The sequence below is a fragment of the Strigops habroptila genome, chromosome 5, assembly GCF_004027225.2.
Source record: "Strigops habroptila isolate Jane chromosome 5, bStrHab1.2.pri, whole genome shotgun sequence".
Classification (NCBI taxonomy): Eukaryota; Metazoa; Chordata; class Aves; order Psittaciformes; family Psittacidae; genus Strigops; species Strigops habroptila.
In genome coordinates, this window is record NC_044281.2 from 12,532,073 (window position 1) to 12,552,278 (window position 20,206).

Below are 20,206 nucleotides of genomic sequence, written 5' to 3' on the forward strand. Positions count from 1 at the left end.
CAGGCGAAGAAACTGCCTCTAAAGAAAGCGCAAAGTTTTTTAATCACCTTATTAGAAGCCCTCATGATATGCCAGAACTCAGCTTACTGTAATTGGCATTCTCTGGCGTATCACATGGAAGTATACGATACCTTTCTGTGAAATAACTGTACGAGAATTAAAACATTAGTAAATGTAAACTAGTGCAACAACTACACCAGTCTTCCCTTTTGTCTTGGTATGAGTTTAATAATTAATCTTCACTGTTGAATAGTTAAACACAATGCATATTGTTTACACAGTCATTATTCTTCTACTGCTAAACCAATATTAGAACAGAATAGACTGACCAGTTGTAAGGAAGGACCAGCTAATATTTTAGTGTGAAGTTAATTTTTTTATATTTTTTAAATAGTGAGGAGCACTAAATTAGTACCAAATTGGGAGAGGGGGGTGTTTGTGTTTTGTGGGGGTTTTTTAATCTGAAATTTAAAGTCTTATTTCTGGTGCAAAACTTTGCTTACGATCTCTTTAGGAACATAATGTAAACCCAGCACAAAAAACTTAAATGAACCAGATATTTTATGCACCCTGTTAGGCAAGACTTTCCACAATACTTTTCATTTATCTAAGACAGACCAGTATTAAAAAAAAAAAAAATATTAAAAAATCCACAAGCAAACAAAAAAACACACCAAAAACCCCAAAACAAAACACCACAACCCACAGAAAAAAGCAGCCACCCTTGATGACCTCAACTGAAATGCACAGCCCTATTTCTCCCTCCCTAACACTGGGGAAACCAGACCAAGAGCAAGATATTAAATGCATACTACTATTTTCATGCATATTTTCTACTCCTATAGCCTGAACAAAATGTAGAGTTTTTTGTCAAATACTGCCCTAACGTACATTCAGAAAGCAGGAGTCTTTCAAGAGTACGAAAAATTACAGATTTAACAGGCAGCACTGAATATCCATGGAGCTAGCCTCATGGGTACCCTTCCTCCAATTTGTTTGGTGTGGAGGGAGGAATGGAATTTATTTATACATGGTCAATTTTAAAATGTTCTGGGTTTTCAAACATTTTCTTGTGCTCAAACAAAACAACAGCAGAAATTCTTACTGAGGACTCAATGTCCTAAACTTCAGCCATTTTTACATAACCTCACCCATACACAGACAAACTCTGTGGTTTTGTTTGTAATACTAAATAGCTTTCCTGCTAAAAACAAATTTCAAAAACAGTTGGCAGGACAGTGTTTTTCCTTCCCTCAAGTCTCCTGATTAAATTGACCTTTGGAAAAGACTAGATACGGCCTTATATGCAAACATATCGAAGAGCTATACTGCTTTTTGCAACATTAATCTTCCTCAGCAGATTTTATATATTACATCTACTTGAAACAGAAATACATCCAGATGAACTATACTAAACAAATAGTTTCCTTATTCTTTTACAGATAAGTCACACTGCCCAACTATGTGATGTATATAATCTTGTACTTTTTTTATTATATTGGTAATACAGCAAATTCAGTTCATTCTCTTTAAACACATCATCAAAAATTTTTAATCAAAGCCCGAGTTTAATTAAACAGCCTGTTAAGTATCACTCTTCTGTTACCCTACGCAATCGTGCTGATAGAAAACAGCAGCATTTATCAAAGTTCAAGCACCAGGCACCTGAAATTTTTAGATTATACAATTTTGTTGTAAGAAATATACTCATCTAACATCCTTCATACAGCATGCTTCACAAAACACGTGCAGTCTTTCAAGGGCAACTTAAACAGAAGGTTTAGAACTACTGAGGCTATGGAATGCAGACAGTGGATCTGCAGAGAGAGCATTGAGTAACTTCTCAAAAAGTACGGCTGATCAGGTATAAAGCCAAAACAAAAACCAACCAAACAAAAAAACCACAGCAACAAAAAACCACCGAACTAAAACCAGCCTACACAGTCCACATGAGACTACTTCAGTACGTGAGAAAACTGTTCTGAACAAAGTATAAATCCAGACCTAACACCCTAGTACTGGCAATTATGTACAGGTTTGCAAATTAAGATGATTATGCAATAATTATCTCTTATCAGTGAGCAGCAGGAGTTTCATACTTGGGGGGAAATCCTCATGCTTTTGCCTCATCTGCCAGCTACCCAGTTGGCACATTGAAAAGATTTTTGTAACAGTATCTTAGAAGTGATTAGGAAACAAAATTGCTGTTACAGTTAAATAATTAAAACCAAGTAATAAGATTGTAACTTCAAACATTCTCCTGCAATAAAAAAGTAAATGCTAATAAAAACCTTTTTCCATAGAGGCAGTACATATGCGTAAACATGCTGAATTTATTTACAGCAACATTACGCATTTCAGAAAGGTAAAGTCTGCATTCACAGAGACAGAGAGATAATCATCACAATCCATTCAAAGTCAGCACACATTACTAAAGCAGAATGCCCCCATAGTTCATAGAAACAGCAGTAACTATTAATTGAATCTTGCACAAAGCCAGTACATGTAGAAAAAAGAATTTTGTCTATCAAAAGCTACTCACTGGAATATGAATTTGAAATACTTCAAAACTTGGTAAAGCTTAAAACTTCTGAAATGGTGATTAAGGTTTCCTAATTAGCATGATAATGTGCACCTAAAATGTTCCCTCCTCTCTCTCACAAGACCAAAAATTTATTAACAAAATAAGCTACCAAATACAGTCTCTGGTAGGTTACAATCATGGGAGTATCATCACTAGAGAAGAGCAGTTGACCACCACCACACCCTCACACATGTTCACCAGCCAAACGTGGTAAAATCCTTAGTAAAAACATTTCAGTAAAATGACAAGCAGCCATGCTGAAGAAGCTCTTACCTAACAGCTAGGAAAAAACAAACAAAACCAGCCCTACTGAACAACAGATCATTTCAAAGCTTTCTGCATTTATTAGATGAAATCTACATCTAGAGGCACCCTGCTCTTTACCTAGATTTCCTTGAACTTCCTTCTACCCTTCTTACATTGAGCCCAGTGTCCTGTCTTTAGCACACACCAGTATCTGCATGTCTCAGAAAATGGGGCACAGAGGAAATAATAAAACAACCTTTGAACACTTGGTTAATTACACGTTGCCAAATAAAGTAAAGGGGGACACACACACAACACCCCGTGACAATCAGCAAAATACTTGATTACACAATTTCAGAAGCATCAATGCCAATTAGTATATTGGTCACTGACCCCTAACTCAGTTTGGAATCCATCCACAGACCTTAACCCGATTACGACTTTGTGCACAACAAACATGAAATCCCACTGTTGCACATTTATTTTTCTGCCTTTGCAGCATGAACTTTAATCAATTTAAATACTGAAGTAGCTGGGGGGGGGGGGGGGAGAAGGTAAAATTTCAAAGTTATTGTATAAGCATTATTATGGACTTTACGAGAGCATCTCCAACCATTTTCCTAAAAATTCCAGAGTTTAAGTTTGAGCAAGCTTGGCAATTTAAAAACTAGACAGAAGACGCTAACATTTTCATTTCAGTTAAAAGAATAAAATTGTGCAGTAGTTTTAGTTTTGCCTTATTAAGCACAAAAGCTAACTACTAAAAGCCATAGTAGAGCTGTAACTAACTGAAAGGATTTAACCTATAGAAAGGAAAAAAAGCAAAGCATGCACTCTTTCAAAGAGTTTAGTGCAGTAATTTCTGGAACGCATGATATGTGTGTGTAACACAACTGCCATCTGAATGATTTAAATACCCAGATGCCTCAAAAATATTTTTCTATGGCTGAAGTGCCTGTAACAATCCAACAGTTTGGTTTTGGTATATACAAAGAATGACTGCATATGTATTTTCACCACTGATGCAGAAAAGGTACACATTCTGCAATGGTAGTAGTTATTCTCACTACAATTCATATTCCAAGTCCAGTTAACGCCTGCACATGCAAAAGGGCATCTCAGTTATTTCTGCAATTGGCCCTTTGGAGACTCAAGGCCAAAAGGCCATGCTTAAACTCTTCACATTCCAGCAATCAGCTGGGCAAATAGTCAGGTCAAATTATTTTAAAATTTTTATTCACTGCTTCAAAGTTCAAACACTCATTGTGGTGAGGAGAGAGAAAATCTTGTTCTCTCCTTCTCTCCCCCAGATAAACAAAAAGCAAGCTAGGAAGCTCTTTTACTCCACAGATAAGCAGAGACTTCTCAAACTCACCTGTTGTTTACAGTAACCTAGGTGAAGGCAAAGTTGAAGAGTCACAGCACATGAAACAAGCCTTGGCACTCGTACAGATTTAAGCAAACTGAAAAGGTAGCAGCCTGCTAGTAGCCATCCTGTTCACTAGAGAATCATGAAATGCATGTGACAGTTGTAACTTAAAGGAAGGGTTGCTGTCAAACAACATCTACGAAAATAATACAGCTTATGAATGCTTACCTTAAATTAGTTCAGTATTTTAGGTATTTCTTTTATACTTTCATTCAACTTAGCCTCCAGCCCAGGATTCCCATCCCTATTTGTATTTCCATACGTAACACTGAACTGTTTAAGAGATTTCGCTACTTTGACATGGTAAGATTTGCGCTGCAATCTGCTGCAGTTCATTAACATGAATTAAGCCATTAGAATGGCTCACGTGAAGTCTGACAAAACAGCATCTCTTTCTGTGATTTTCCTAAGAAATTACCACACATATGGTTTAATAACTTCTAGAAACTTAGGGGTATTGCTATCTGAAACTATTGCACAGATGCAACACTGAAGAGAGACCATGAGGTATCGTGGTTTGTCAGTTACATAATTATCAAAGAGAATGCACACACACTTTATTGCGAAGCAGCTTTGGAAGCTCAGCAATTTTGTCTAAAGCCTGTTCTGTGCTAAGAACAAGAAACAAGCAGCTTAGGAAAAAAAAAAAAAATACATGCACATAAGGAAGTAGTAATTTTTCCATTCCACATCTGAACCCCCCTTGCTCTCCCCTGTGTCCATATTTAGCTCACGTCTCTATGCTCTTCAGCTCAACTGAACATCTTTAAAAAAAGCAATGGAAAGTTCTCTACTGTTACACATAGAGAAATATGAGCTTTTGCTAGGATAAATCCCTCGTCAGCGTGCCTTACGTATCTATGTAAAAGGGCACCTTATTATTACTTAACGAACTCCTCACTACTAATCACTGCTTGTGTAAGTTCATTACAGCAAATGGACTTCAACCAATCATCTGTCTATTCTGATACTATTAAAATATTTAGAGTTTGAAAATATATTAGCACCCCCTCTTACTCTTATACTACCGCTGTTGTACAAAGACTATCAAGACTAGATTCCACCTATAAACACATGCATTAGCTATGTCTACTAAGTTCAGTTTTACATATCTTAGCAAAGCAATATGTTTACAGCTTGGAAATTCACACTTTAACCTTAATTCTGCAGAAATAAATATAATTTGACTTCGACTGTGCCAGAAGCATGAAGAATTTTCATCTGCAAAATTTGGATAGTGGGTATCCACACTTATAAAGTTATCTGACATCTCACATCAAGTTATGTGCAAACACTGAAGACCAGTACAACCACCATTCTGAGTAGGGGGATTTCTTGTAAATTACTATTTTTAACGGCATGTGTGTTTCCAACTATAAAGCATGAGCAGCAACAGCCATACGCAGAAGCAACAAATATTATTTAAAAAAAGTATGTCCCTAACCCAGAGTAATAAAGCATGGAATGCACTAGGATGCTTGCTAAATTGGTCACTCCACACCCTTGATAACTAACTTTACATAAAAGCCTCCTAATTTCTGAAACATGTCTCAGCTAAAAGATTATTGACCCTGCCATGTTCAGCCATCATGATGTTACTACCACATAGTCTAAAGCACGTGTAGCTTACACATGGGGTACACTGGTCGTAAGATATCAGATCTTCACAAAGTTCATGTTTAAAAATTATTTGAAAAACAAATAAGAATTTCTAGCTAATTTGTTTTCACATGCAGGAAGTAGCATATTTAAGACGTATCTTCAAAATCTTGTGCTTAGGGTATTTAGGAAAGTTGCTTGAATAACTATAATGAGCTTCAGAATTTTTTTTTCTAAATTAAGTTTTCTACCTTGTGGCCCTGTTCCAAATCAGAACACAGGCAGGCATGCAGAGGGGCTGCTCTCCAGTCTTTCCTAAAGTTCAAGATATTCATAAACCTAAACGAGACAGAAAGGATGTAGCAGAAAACAAGAACAGGAGATGGAAAGAAGAAACAGACTCCAGAACTCTCAGAAATAACCATATTATCATATAATATTAACTGAATAAAAAGGAAATAAATGAAGCCAAGAGGGAGAAAAAACCAAACACCCAAGCAAATTTTACACGTTTCACTTCATTGTCTTCCAACCAATATGTTCTCAGCTGAATGGCCATGAAAAATAAGATCATTCTTTTAAACTTTCTCACTGTCTTTCCAGATAGATGTAGATGCAGAATAATTCCCTCAGCCCAAATATGGGTCAAGGCATGGCAAAAGAGGGGAGGAAGATCCTAAATATAACGACATTTTAAAGTTCATAAACTACTAAATGTAGGGAATGAAAATAGAAAAAGATCCCAGAATTATCAACATTGCCATGTATGAATCAGCAAACTAGTCACGTAGCCTTCACAAATGTCCATGTCACACATTTCACTTAAATATAATTCAGAAGAAAAGGTAAAACTATTTAAAGAACTCATGAACCATACATCACGCAGACAATCTGTATTTGGTTAGGTACAGACCTAACCAATTCAGTTTTCTGAAAAATCACAGTAAGTAAAATAAAAACATAATAAGATTAGCTAAATTATGGAGATTACACACAACAACATCGAGTTAGCATTTCTGAACTGCAGAATTCAATTAGTCAAACACCTATGTAACTTACACAATATAAAATTAGACGTTAATTACTCTGTAGCAAAAAAAGAAAAAACAAAACCACAAAAATACCCCAACAATAAACAAAACAAAAAAGAACAATCACAGAATATGCAGAAAGAAGGAATTAATGGAAGAGTTTTAACAGGTTTGAACTGCTCCAGCCATCCCCATCAGGTCCTATGCTGAAGAGTATTATGCAGCCAGGGAACTTTCCAAGTAATGCTATTCAATACTGAGAGAAAATAAATAATTAAATAAATAGTCTACCTGCCATTGTTATTCACCTGATGTTTTATTTCGCTACCCTAGTGGGATCTCCTTCCAAATGTCTCTGGCTGTCTCGCTTTCACACAAAAGGAAGTTAATAAATTTGAGCCATAAAATCCATATTGCCTTACAGAATCACATGAGGAGGTCAAGGTGACAGATCTGACATAGGCAGTGGGCAGCAGGGGCAACCTGGACTGCCTGCAGAAGAGCAGAACACAATCAAGGAAAGATCAAAAAGGTGACTTGCCAAGGACAGCTCTTTTACAAATCATCCGAATTGTGATTACTAATAAAATATTACTGAGGTAGATAACCATAAGTGATTCTCCCATTAATATTTTCAAATAGAATCCATAGTATGAAAAACACAGGATTTCAGAGAAAAGAGTATCTCATGGTGACAGTAATGCTGCTGTGGAGTTCAGCCTAATCCTTCATCAGGGTACACGAGACCCAAATTACTCTACAGTGGCATTAAATAAAAACATGCAGATTAGTTTAAAAGTTTGTTAGACAAATACGATCCATAACCACATAATTTATTACTCTTAAAACACTACAAATGAATATAAATATCACACAATAAACATCTGTAGCACACAATTTCTATCTTCTTTGGCTCTAAGGAAAGAAGAATATTAAAAAGTCTTAGCCCAAATTCATTACATTTGACAGGAAAATATAGCACTAACAGAAGAATGACTAATGGCCACACAGCAATTTTCCTATAATACAAAAATTTTACCATTATTGATAACCTGCAGCATGTGTTGGAACAGCTTGCAAACTGTATGTTACTTTACCCAGCCCCCAGTCATGGTTTGTATGTTCTCTTTTCTGTAGGGTTGCTGGCAATAGAGAATTGTGGTTTACAGCAGGGTTTTACTACATAACTATATTTTATTTCATTAGAAGTGCCCCTTACCTCTTGACCTTACATTTCAAGCATAGGAACTGACGTCCGAATTCTACACAAAAAAGGAGACTAATAAGTCATTCCATAAATCTCTTCCGTGACTACAGTTAAAAGACATTTTAAATTATTTGTCTTCTTATTAAAAGCATGAATTATCCAAGCCAAGGTGCAGAGAGAAAAATTCAACCAACTTGCTATTTTATCTACTACTAGTTATACAAACAAGCTCAGAATACTTTCTTACTCTCAAAGAAACCTTCGCACCTATCTGGGCACATACTGAAATATAAGAAATTCAACTTAAACTTAAGAAAAAACTTCTTTAGCATGAGGGTGTTTAACCACTGGAACAAGTCACCCAGAGGGGTCATGGAGTCTCCGGCTTTGGAGATACTCAAAATCCAACTGGACAGTGTCCCAAGGAACCTGCCCTAGTTGACCCTGCTTTGAGCAAAGGGGTTGAACCACTTGATCACCAGAGGTCCCTTTCAACCTCAACCATCCTGAAATTCCTTTTTTTTAAATATCTACTTTTGCCAAAGATGGCAACAAAAGAAAGGTTCAGGAAAAAAATAAAACAACAAATCATTCGGATAGTACCTGACATCTGCAAACCTTTCTCATCTCTCTTTTATAGTTATCTTTACAGCTTACATGAAAGGTCTGAACAATTCGTACAACTCAGACGTTAATGTTTCCTTGGGCACAGCTCTGCATAAATTTTTATCTACTACAAGTAAGTAACTGCAAAGCAAACACTATGGAACACAGAATTAAATAACTCAAGAATTACTTCTCACAATTATATTTGCAGATGAAAATAACGGACTGAAGTAGTAAACTGTACTACTGATGACTGTCTCTGCTCAGACCAATTTCCCCTGAAAGGAGTCATGAGACTTCTTAAATGATCATTTCTATGGCACTGATGTCCTTCCTAAGGAGTCAGCTAGGGAAGCCTCCAGCTTCACTCCCTGATACTAGTTCATATCTTAACATAAGAGAGCAAGCATAAAGAAAATTAATGGAATCTAACATTATCATCTTGCCCAGACAAGTGTTTGAGTGAACACATTACCACAATCTTTAAAGATTCTAAACTATCAAACTGCCTGGGAAAAAACCAAACAGTTCTGCCCCCTCCTCATACAGGAAAGTACCACGTGAAGTTCTCACACAACAGGTTCAAATCAGAACAGAGGAACGACTTATTCACGCAAAACAGTAAGTATGGTGCCTATTGCCAGAAACCATGGTAGATGCAAAACCCATAAACAACTCAAAAGGGTTTAAAAATTATGTATATCCATGGAATAAAAATCTATACAAACTATCATCCCCACTGGGATGATATTGGGAGAGGTGACTTAAGGCATAAGCCTATATGCTTCCCTAAAAAGAAAGTGTAAGCACCTACTGTCAAACACTGCTTAGCTGTGGAGACAAGCAGGACTTGAAATGATGGTCCTGTCACATACCAGGATCTCAGAGCTTTAAGCTTCAAGAGAGAACAGCAGATTAGCCCAGTATGGCTGTTCCTGTGAAGAATGTTCTTTGAAAGAAACTAAGGCTGTTGCGCCAGCACATCACTTTTCCAAAAGAGAGGTAAAACAGCAGTTTGAGATTGTGATAGCATGTGTAAGATATTTAGCTCTCTAATGCCACTTAAGATAATTTGCTTCCCCACCTTTCATAGCTTTTTTTAAAACATCCGAAGAAACAAAGGTGGACTAAAGAAAGATCTTTTCCATCCTTATTGTAATTAAAGCAGGATTGACCATTTTATTCAACCGACAAAAGGCTTCAAATGACTTACAAATTACTACTAATACAAATCCATAGAAAGTACCATGCAATTTCAGGTAAAAAATATACAGTATTTAAGTGGTTTAAGTGAGGGGAAAAAAACCAAAAACAAACAACAAACACACAAACAAAACCCCACCCAAACACACAAAAAGACCAAACAACCCCACAACTCTTTTTTGCCATCTCAAAACTGAAAATACTTCAAGTCACTGTCAGTCACACAGCTCTACTCCAGAAAACAATCATAAAGAGCATACCACTAAACACGGTTCAGTCCCAGAGAGAATGCTATATGCACAGGCAGAGGAGAACAGTACCCTGTGAGATACAGTACATGTATCTCACAATCTGTAATCCAGAATGCATATCAACACAAATATCTGGAAACATGGGCTTTGGAAAGCTATTTGAGAAAACCCTGCCATCTTCCTCTAACCTAGCAACATAAGCAGGAATCCCAGCTAATCATAACTAAGCATAGCTGTACACATGCTAACATAACTGCACCCTAGAACACTTAACCTTTTCAGTAATTGTCCCCTCCATGAATAGTACCAAAAAAAAAAACAAACAAAAAAACAACCCACAACAAAACAACTGAATAAACCACAAAAAGTACTGATTATTTGCATAAAGAGTCTAAATGACCTTCCCTTCCTAAAGGTCATACAGCATTTTCTACACAAGCTGAAAATTTCTTTTCTTTATGTTAGTTCCTTATGCATACTATTAATTTCTTCAGGCTGACACTGCAATTATGGTGAATTTTCTTCTCAAAAACAGATTGTAGCAAGACTGTAACCCCCTTGAAATTATGCAGACTCACTTATTTGGTGAGGATACAGCTTCAAAAAGCTTCCTATATTCCCAAAACATCACATCCTTCATATTTGCAATCTTATTTTCAAAAGAAAGAGTATGGTCCATGCTGAAAGAAGAGGAAATTCAACAAGCAAACATTAAGCAACCTCGAGCAATCTATCGACTGCACACAGTTTTTCCTATGAAGAGTTTTTATCTACGTGGGTAAGGGAAAACAGCTACCCAAAACCTGGTTAAACCTTGAAAGTGATAGTGTATTTGAAGATAAATCTTTCTGAGTGCACTCCTCTGCTACAATTCTGTTCAATCACAATAGGTCACATAAATTCAATATTCTGTGATCAGAACTGAACACTATGTTGACAGACTCAGCAATACCAGTCAAGTATAGATTCATGCATAAATAATCAAGTCATGCTTCCAAGCTCCATGAAGAAAACAAACCAACCAACCAAATAAATCAAAAATAAACCCAGAACTTTGTATTTTTCATTCAAAATATAAAACCAAGGTGCCTGGCATCCAACATGTCTATGAGTCACTGGAAATTTTTTTCTGAGGAAAATACCAACATTCCTCAGCAATGCTGGACTTCGAACATATACCCATTAACTTTCAGCTACAATAAGTAACAAGAAATACTTTACAGGTATCTGACAGAACTTCATCCCTTATAGGACAGAGATTTAGGCACCTCACGAATAAAAAGCCCTCCTGCAATTGCACCCTACATAATTACAAAATAAAAAACAAATACATCTCCTCTCATCCTGACACTGCATCTGCAGAGATGAGGCTGCTCTGAATCTTGCAGACTTTATCTCACAGTGAAAAACACTCAATGCTGAAACCAGACAGAGGCAGTCTGGATTAAACAGATGGTACTCTATTTAGAACAGTTTCACTGTTAATAACATGATAATGGCATTCCCCCCTGGAACTCTTCTCATGCATTCCCAATATCCATATTAAAAAACCAAACCCTAAAACCCCGAAGCTTTACATTAGGATATTAAAAAAATAAATAAATAAATAAAAAGGGCACGACAGCCTGTCCTAAAATTCAGCCAGCATCATGCTATGAAATAGTGTTTATTGTGGTCCTTATTATGAGCATCAGAAACTAAGATAACAGAGTTTGTATTACGCTATGAAGAAACAACATTATCGTTTCTTCGACAACTGAGGAATAATTTCAGCCTTTATAAGTCACTGACTAGTTAAGTTTGAACAGCTTCTTTTCGGATGAAAGGGTGCATGCACTTAACCTTGAGGAACATAAAAAATAATTGAATTATCCCGATACTAATGCAAACGACACTTCACAATTACACAGGCACAGCTTGCAAAACGCCGAGACAGGTGCTTACTGGAACCAAGCGACCTTCTCATTCAAGCAGCAGCTGTCAAGAGAATGCTTAACTTCCACTTACCTTTCAGTGCAGTTCCAGGATCTCAGGACGTCTCCCTGCTTCTCCTACGGAAACAAAGAGCGATGCTCTTTCAAGATGTATCCCCTGAAAACCACGAGTCTTCTCCCGATGCCAGCCGGGTTCGCGAGCACCTCCGATTTCCCCCACAACTTCTTCCCCTGACGAGGCGCACCCCGAGGGCGGGCGGGCAGGCAGGCAGGCAGCGGGAGGGCACTGCCCCGGGCCCCGCGGCCGCTCCGCGGTCACGGCCGGGGGCGAGCGGGCCCGGGGCTTACATAACCGCCGGGCGTGGGGATGCTCCCCGCGCCCGCCTGAGGGGAAAGAGGGAGGGGAAAGGGGAGGCCGAGCGCGGCGCCCCGGCGAGCGGCCACAGGGGGAGACTGGGGGGGGGGAACAGCGGTTCGCGCCCCCGCACGCACAGACCCCGCGGGCTTCCGCCCCTGCTTGAGCAGCCGGCAACGACCGGCGGGCAACGGCAACAAGCGAAGAGCAAGCAAGGGAGAGGGGACCCCTGGTGCTGGTGCCGGCGCAGGCCCCACCACCCCCCCCCACCGGCTCCGGTACCAACTCGCTCACCCTCTCCTCCTCCTCCGCCGCCACCACCTCCAGCCACTGCCAACCCCGCAGCTCAACAATACGCCCGCCCATTGGGCCGCTCCCGCCCCCAACAAACCCCGCAGTGATTGGCCGCTCTCTCCTCCATGCTTGTCTCCCTCCCCCCTGTGGCCCAGCTCCTCGGCGCCGCTCCTGGTGCGGGACCTGCCTCGTTGGGCCGCGGCGGGAGCGCCGCCAGCAGCAGAGGGGCGGGCAGCGGCCTCGCTGCCTTCACCGCCACACGAGGGGAAGCGGAACGGAACCTGCCCGGAACCCTCGTGGCTGGCTGCGCTTCCTGTAGCGGACGGTCCTAGCGCCGACTTCCGCTTCCAGGTGACGGCTGCGGTCTGAAGGAGGGTCACGGAGCGGACAGGTACCGAGGCACCGCCGGTGCGAGGGGCAGGAGGGCGGGCCCGCGGCCCGGCCACCTCCGGAGTGTGTGTGCGGGAGGGGAGGGGATGCCGGCGGCGGTGTCTGCTGCCCCGGCCTGTGCGCCTGAGCGGCTTCGCGCAGCCGCCGTCGCCCTTCCCCGGGCGCCGTTAGCCGGACACCCGCCCCGCCCGGGCTACCGGGCCTCGGCGCTGGCGCCGTGCGCGCCCGCCCCGCCCCGTGCCGGGGCGCCCTTTCGGCCGTGGTGGTGATGTTGGCGGGGGGTGCTCGGGCCGTGCTGCAGTGCAGCCCGTGCGCATGCGCGCAGCTACCCCCGCCGTGTGGAAAGGGGACGGCTGGCAGGAGGGGTCTGGCGTTCAGAGCGGTGGGAGCTTCTCGGGTGATGACTGCGTTAGAGCTCGTCTTTAGGTTTCCGTCTGCAAGAGAATCCTCGTTGTTCGTCTCCACAGCTTGGTGTCTTCAAGAGTTACAGGCTTTAAAGCTGTGTTCTCTGCACCATTACATTCCAGTCAATTCTTGTAAAAATGAAGGACATTAAATCTGTTCTTTGCTACCGAGTATGTGTTAAAATGGGAAAGAAACCTGACTAAAGTCTCAAGTGCTTTGTTAAAATAGAGACTTCAAAGCTGTTATTTTCTTACAGTCCTTCATGATCGCACTGAAAATGTTCTCCTTCCCATCTGCCTTGATCACATTTTTAGTAAGAACCTTAATATTTTCATAGTTCTCTCAAAGGTATACCTAAATAAAGCATGTACTTCCCAGCCTCATGAAATGCCTTGTAAGGTCCATCTCCTTGCCCTTTCACCTGTCCTGTATCTGTTTATTGCCACAGTTATGTCTGACTAAATTGAAGGCAACTTAACAGGAGCTGAGGAGCCAAGTCTTTGTTTTTCTTATGTTTTTCTTCAGAGCCTGGTGATCATAGCTCTGCCATACCTGAACTCTGAGCTTTTTGATGTACTCTGGAAAGCCTGCAACTCGATGGGCCCCAGTGCTGCTAAAAACCATTCACAGACATTGGAAACAATCATTTTTCTAACACTATTTTCTGGCAAGGAAAATTTACATTTACACATTGCTTCATGAATGTAATGGTGGTGGTGACTTACAACACAGTTATACTGAAATCTGCACAGGTTGCTTTATTGTGCTTAATCATGAACTTCTGAAATGCAGCATAAAGCCTCTTAGCTCCCTGTTCTACACTGCACTGTGTACAGTGCAGAAGATGCTTCATATGCAGTGTAAGGTCCTTTGGAATATTTCCTGTAACCTCTCTGGTTTTCCTGTACAGCGTATTGTTCTTCACAAGTGTGTGAAAGTAATCTGATATTGTCCAAGAAATGAAAAACTCTTTTCTTGTAGGTATGGGGCATGGAAATGAACATGGCCATGGCCACGGCCACAGCAAAATTGAACTCCCTGACTACAGGCAATGGAAGATAGAGGGTACTCCACTAGAGAAGGTCCAGGAACAGCTAGCTAAGCGGGGTCTTAGGGATCCATGGGCTCGGTAAGTGCAAGAGCCTCAGAATTTTAGTATGTCATCTTGTAGTACCAACTGGACCTGGTCAGTGCAGATTCTTCTTTAGTAAAAATAGTGAAAATGTGTCTAGAATACATTAGTCAGCATTTCAATTAAGTTTTTATTTACTTTGTTGCATGGAGGTCACACCTTGCATCACCTTCAGCAGTCTCCACATTTTGCAAGGCACCCTTGCACTTTGTGATCTTTCATGATGATACAGGCACAATGACCAATACGTTATCCACCAAAACATGTAAGTAGTGTTAGGTCTTGCACACGAGTGAGCCTATCCCTTCTCAGCAAAGAAGATGTGTGCTTAGATCTTGTTGAAGTTGATGTAATGTATGTTGCCTCTATTTCTGTGGAGTGCAAGCAGTGTTAGCTTTTTTCTTTTTTTTCCTTTGCTTCAGGCAAAATTGTTCTCAGCAAACAATAGGCTTACATTTTTTAAAAAATTAACACAGTTTAGTATCATAAATGTAGTGTAAATTAATCTTTTAGTGCATAGACCTCCACGTTCAGGAAGTGCTGCAAAACAGCAAAATGGAACAGAGCTTGTGTAATATTTGCTGCCCCTCCTAGATAAAAGAATTAATTAATGCTTCTCTGGTAAGAGAAGGGAATTGAGCCAGTTACGTGAGGAGCTGAAATTAGGAACAAAGTAAAATTGTCAAAGCATGAGATGATTCTCCCTGAACTTTTCAAATTCTATGTAAAGTAATATTCCAGTTCCATAGGACAAGTATTGTGCCAATCTTCCTTAACGAAGGAGAAATTAAAGTATCAAGTTATTTACTTCAGTAATCTGGAAGAAGATTGCATTATTAATATCTTGCACTAGAAGTCTTGAAAATGTAACCCTCTCTAGGGCTACCTTTTTTGGTATATTAAGTTCCTTTTAACAGGGGATCAGCTTTCCACCTTTGTAGCAAATGCACATGAATGGACATATTCAATACAGTATAAGCTGTGTGAAAGATGTCGTATTTTGAAACCTAAGCCTGTGATTAGTACCCTATATTAGCATCTAGAAGATACTCTTCCATGCCAGACAGAAACTGTGTTCATCTCTATAGATTACACTGGTTGTGCTACACATAAATACTTACAGTCAATTATAGCAGCGAACAATGTTTCAGTAACTATAGGTTGAAAACAGTAAGGCAAAACAGTGTAAGGTTTAAATACTCTGTAGTTTTGTAGCCAAACACAATCTTTTACCTTTTCTTTTTTTCTTTTTTAGTAAGTTTTAGTAGGCTTTTCTGATCCCAATATAGTTAAGTGTTGTACTGTACAACAGAAAGTGTCTCCCCATTAGGATAAGTTTTCTATGACTGGAAAAGACATTTCCTTTTAAGATTTAACTATGCTAGATACCATCTAGTACAGCGACTAACCTTTGCAGTCATTCCATCCCGTGCCTGTGCTAGCAGGTTCTGATTTTGTTTCAAACAAGACTAAAACCAGAAGACAACAAGTATAGGGAGATTACTACAATTATGTTTGCTGGCATTACTTGTGTCTCAAATTATATGCATAAAGGGTTAGAGTTAATATCATGAACTTTACTTGTGGTGACTCCTCTTACTTAAATGATATTTAAGTGATAGAAATGTTACAGTCTAAGAGTGTATCTAGTTGAAATACCTTAATCTTTTTTTTTCCTGAACAAAGATATTCCTGTTAATGTTTATCACAATGGCTCCACTGATCTTACTCTTTTGATTTCATTTTTCTTTTAGTAATGAAGCCTGGAGATACATGGGTGGCTTTGCAAAACCTGTCACCTTAACAGAAGTCTTTACTAGGGGACTTAAGTGGGGATTTGCAGCTTTCGTCATCGCTCTTGGCATTGAATATACTTTGTTTCCTCCAAAGAAGAATGGAGGCCATCACTGAAGATCAAATATGACAACTTAATAAGCTGAAACATATATAAGAATGCTTCTCACTCTGTACTTACATGATGCACATTAAAGACTATCACAGCCAAAAACATGTTTCTTTGATTTTATTATACTTTTGTGGAAGGATCAAAAAACATCGCTGGAGTGATTTACCTGACTTCAGTCGGGGGAAAAAAGCCCAAGACATACATATGCTCTTGGGTTTTCTGTACCATCCTTTAAAGAACAGAGCAAACTATCAGGCCAGCTCTTTCAAGCCCTGCCAATGTTCTCTTAAATGAAATTGAGAGGCGTGTTGCTATTAAGAGGAAAAACTGTACTGTATTAATTACAGGTTTAATAATGATTATTTGCTAGTAAGTGGTAATGAATGACTTGTCATTTCTTAAAAGTATAATTTGTTACTATTAACTCCTATGTCTCTAAATAAAAAGAACCATTACCTTTAAGCTTTAAAAAGTACCTGAAACTACCTCAATATATATGAAAATACTAAAGCTTATACTTAATCCTGTTGAATTGGCAGACACTATGCACCAAAATAATCTGCTATGTAATATCCAAAAATTACGTTGCTGCCATACTGCCACATTTACTAAGCAGAGTAGAATGTTTCACTCTGCAGTAATTGTACCTTATCCTAATGACTTCCAAAATACTTGTGTAATGTGTGTAAAAAAAAAAAAACAAAAAAAAAAACCACCACCAAGAACCAGAAAAAAACAAACAAAAAAAAGTCCAAAACAACTGCTTCCCCCCCTCCCGCTGTAGTAAACTTTAAATTTGTAGTAGTAGAGATTTATTTATTTTTACACCTAGTCCCTTTTAGTAGTTTGTTTCACATTTCCTATTTTTTTCCTTAAATTAACTAACAGCTTTTGGAGTGCATTAAGAATGCCTAGATTGGGGACTACAGTAGAAAAGGGCCTGTTTACAGTATATGTCCTCTGCAGCACTAGGAATTAGAACTGGCTAAATATCCTATTGTAGATTTTGTTACGCCATTAGTAACATAAGCTAGGGAGGGTGTACTACGTATTTTTTCAATCCCAACAGCAGGCTATCAGTGTCACTAAACAGAAAAGCAAAATTAGACAAATAAGTGAGAAACTAAATGCCACTACTCAATTATGTAGCGTACTTCCATGGTGAAGAAACTGGAAAGTTATGTCACAAATTGCAGGTTTACATACAATTTGAAAGTCCTACCAAAACACAGCTAGAGTATGGGGGTGGGGGGGGGTGTTTAATATATATAATCTCGCTCAGGAAGGCTGTGTGTGAATATATAACAGGGCTTTATTTTTAGAGCCAATCAACATCTGTTATTGTGGGAGCGGAGCTGTACTGTTCAGTGGAATTTGTCACCTCTGACATTGCTCAAGGCACTGTTCATAGGGCAAACATTTGTTTTACTCAACTTTTCTTGCCTAATCCTTTCTCAAGCATCCCTATCCAGCTGCATCATTCAACAAAAAACAAATCAAGAACCTACTGGGTAAGGTCTGTTGCACAAAATATTTGTCCCTTAGGCAGTCCCACCCAGGGTACACATTTTCAAAGGCTGGCATTCACTGCTTGTTTTCTATCTGAGTCCAAGCCTTAACAACTTAAGATAACTGAATTTTAGATGGTTGTTCAGAAAAATGTATGTGGAGGATACGTGCTTCTCACTTCGGCTGCTCTTTATAATTTGAATTTGGGGTGCAGTACTTGCGTGCTGACTGGCTGCCCCCACACCCCAACTCTATTTCAGCTGTTGCAGAAGCTTAAGACTTAAAAAAAATTTTGAAAACCTTTAAGCTGTAGTTGCTGCCCATTTAGTTTCCTGTTAAAAAAGTTTGTTTTCATGTTCTTCTTTATGAATACTTTTCATTGGGTTTTGTTTGTTTGTTTGTTCTGTATCAAATTCTTCAGAGTTTGAGGTAAAGTTGCTGCAAGTTCCTATGGAATTATTCTTTCTAAATGGTACAAGCCTGCCACTTCACTGATGTAACACAGAGCTCAGACACTAGCTGAAGAGATATTCCTACATTATTGTGTTTTCAAGCACTAGCAGATAAACACAGATTTAGAGGTTACTGTAATCATATTTTCAGCTTACATAACCTTAGCATGTTGCTTAGCTTATTTAGACCATTTTGGCTGCTGTGTAAACTAATGCATTCCTCATTATTCCTCAAAAATTTTTCAAAACGAGATCATTCTCTCTATCAAGACTATTGTATATGAAGATAGTTAACACGATCAAAATCTTATGTCTTCTAATTTCAGCTACAGTTTCCATAAACTTTAGATGCAAGCAAGTAAACTCAATTTAATTTCCACAGATGCTCTGCTTTAAAGATTTTCCTTCTGTAAGGAAGATCATAAGAATAAGCCTTACCAACATTCTATATAAGCAAATATATTGGGCATATTCACAGTTAAACAGATTAGTTTAGGTAAAATTAATAAATTTATTAATAAAGGTGGTTATCATTTACTGGTTTAATAGCCGGATGGCAACCACTGCTCTAAACAACTGCCTTAATTGATGATGAATGTATTTTGCCAGTATTGTAGAATATAAGAATGTCTCATTACTATACATACAATATTCAAAAATTTTTACTTCACATGTATTTTAACACTAATCCTGCCTGGGGATGGAGTATTTCCTGTGTATTAAAATAATAGTACCAAATCTGTCTTCACTGTAACCATAGCAATGACTATCTTTACATTAAAAAAGCCTTTCTACCAGCACAGATATTTTATAGTGCAAAGAACAGGGTCACAAACAGCAGTGGCACCTGCAGGTGAGGAACGTACATGACTGTAACACCAGAATCAGGAAGTTCTTTAAGTTCTTCTTAAGTTCTGAAAAACAGAACTTAAGAACTGAAAAACATGATGCTTCATTTTCTAAAATGCAGATAGAAATCCCATCTCCATCAGTAGTCAAAGACCAGTTTCTGCTCACCTGGAAAGATACTTGTGATTTGTCTATTGTTTTTGCTAATGCTACCTTTAATACTTACATCATTAGCATAATCTTCCAAATCTGTATATTACAGAGAAGTAGCTAAATTATTCCAATACAGTAGTGATTACACTGCAGTATAAATTGGATGTCTCTGGAATTCCTATTTCAGGGCTTAACCATTCTCATCATGAGAGGCAGCTGCAGTTTAAATAGCAAGCTGTAACTGTGTGCATCTGTTATTAACCTGCCTTGAAATCCCTCCTGAAAAACTTCCTACAAAAGTCTTTGTTGAACTCTCAAACTACAAGCTTCTATCCCGCAATTACATCTTTGCCAAATCAGCATTTATTAGCTAAGACTATTTACATCAATGCAAGTGCATTTTCTACATGCAGCTAATTGAAGTTAGGAGTGTACGCCTCAAAAGGTTTTCAAGGAATGTACTTGGGACTCGTCTTCCAATTAAGTTACTGATTTCATCTTGGGTATCAAAACATGCCTGGGTAGGACATGTATGACAGGGAACTGATTTTACAGATGCTCTATACGTTCTTTATTCTCAGTTGTAAGCCAAACAAATCTGAAAATCTGGAAGTTAGATAATCCTTTTATCATTGTTCCAATGGAAAAGAAAAACCCTTAGAAACAGTCTG

At 39.0% G+C, this 20,206-nt stretch overlaps 2 protein-coding genes across 9 annotated transcripts in view; one reads left to right on the forward strand and one right to left on the reverse strand.

The window, feature by feature from the left end:
• FAM126B (family with sequence similarity 126 member B) overlaps positions 1–12,794 on the reverse strand; it is a 57,148-nt gene extending 44,354 nt beyond the window's left edge. For 5 of the 6 annotated variants that reach the window (XM_030485634.1, XM_030485638.1, XM_030485636.1 and 2 more), the window contains exon 1: positions 12,164–12,207. The gene's annotated coding sequence lies outside the window, so the exon portion shown is untranslated. Of the gene's footprint in view, positions 1–12,163; positions 12,208–12,739 lie in introns of those variants that run through there. The other variant, XM_030485639.1, reaches the window with a different exon arrangement.
• Positions 12,795–12,853: 59 nt separating this feature from the next.
• Positions 12,854–16,674, forward strand: NDUFB3 (NADH:ubiquinone oxidoreductase subunit B3). Of its 3 annotated transcripts, none has more exons than XM_030485647.1 (3): positions 12,854–13,147; positions 14,516–14,663; positions 16,421–16,674. In XM_030485647.1, exons 2-3 carry the CDS (start codon positions 14,518–14,520, stop codon positions 16,575–16,577), a joined length of 303 nt encoding a protein of 100 aa, XP_030341507.1. In that variant the 5' UTR covers positions 12,854–13,147; positions 14,516–14,517; the 3' UTR covers positions 16,578–16,674. The 3 variants fall into 3 exon arrangements, with proteins under 3 accessions (XP_030341507.1, XP_030341509.1, XP_030341508.1); XM_030485649.1 differs by having other exon boundaries at positions 12,854–13,143; XM_030485648.1 differs by having other exon boundaries at positions 12,854–13,130.
• The last annotated feature ends 3,532 nt before the right edge of the window (positions 16,675–20,206 follow it).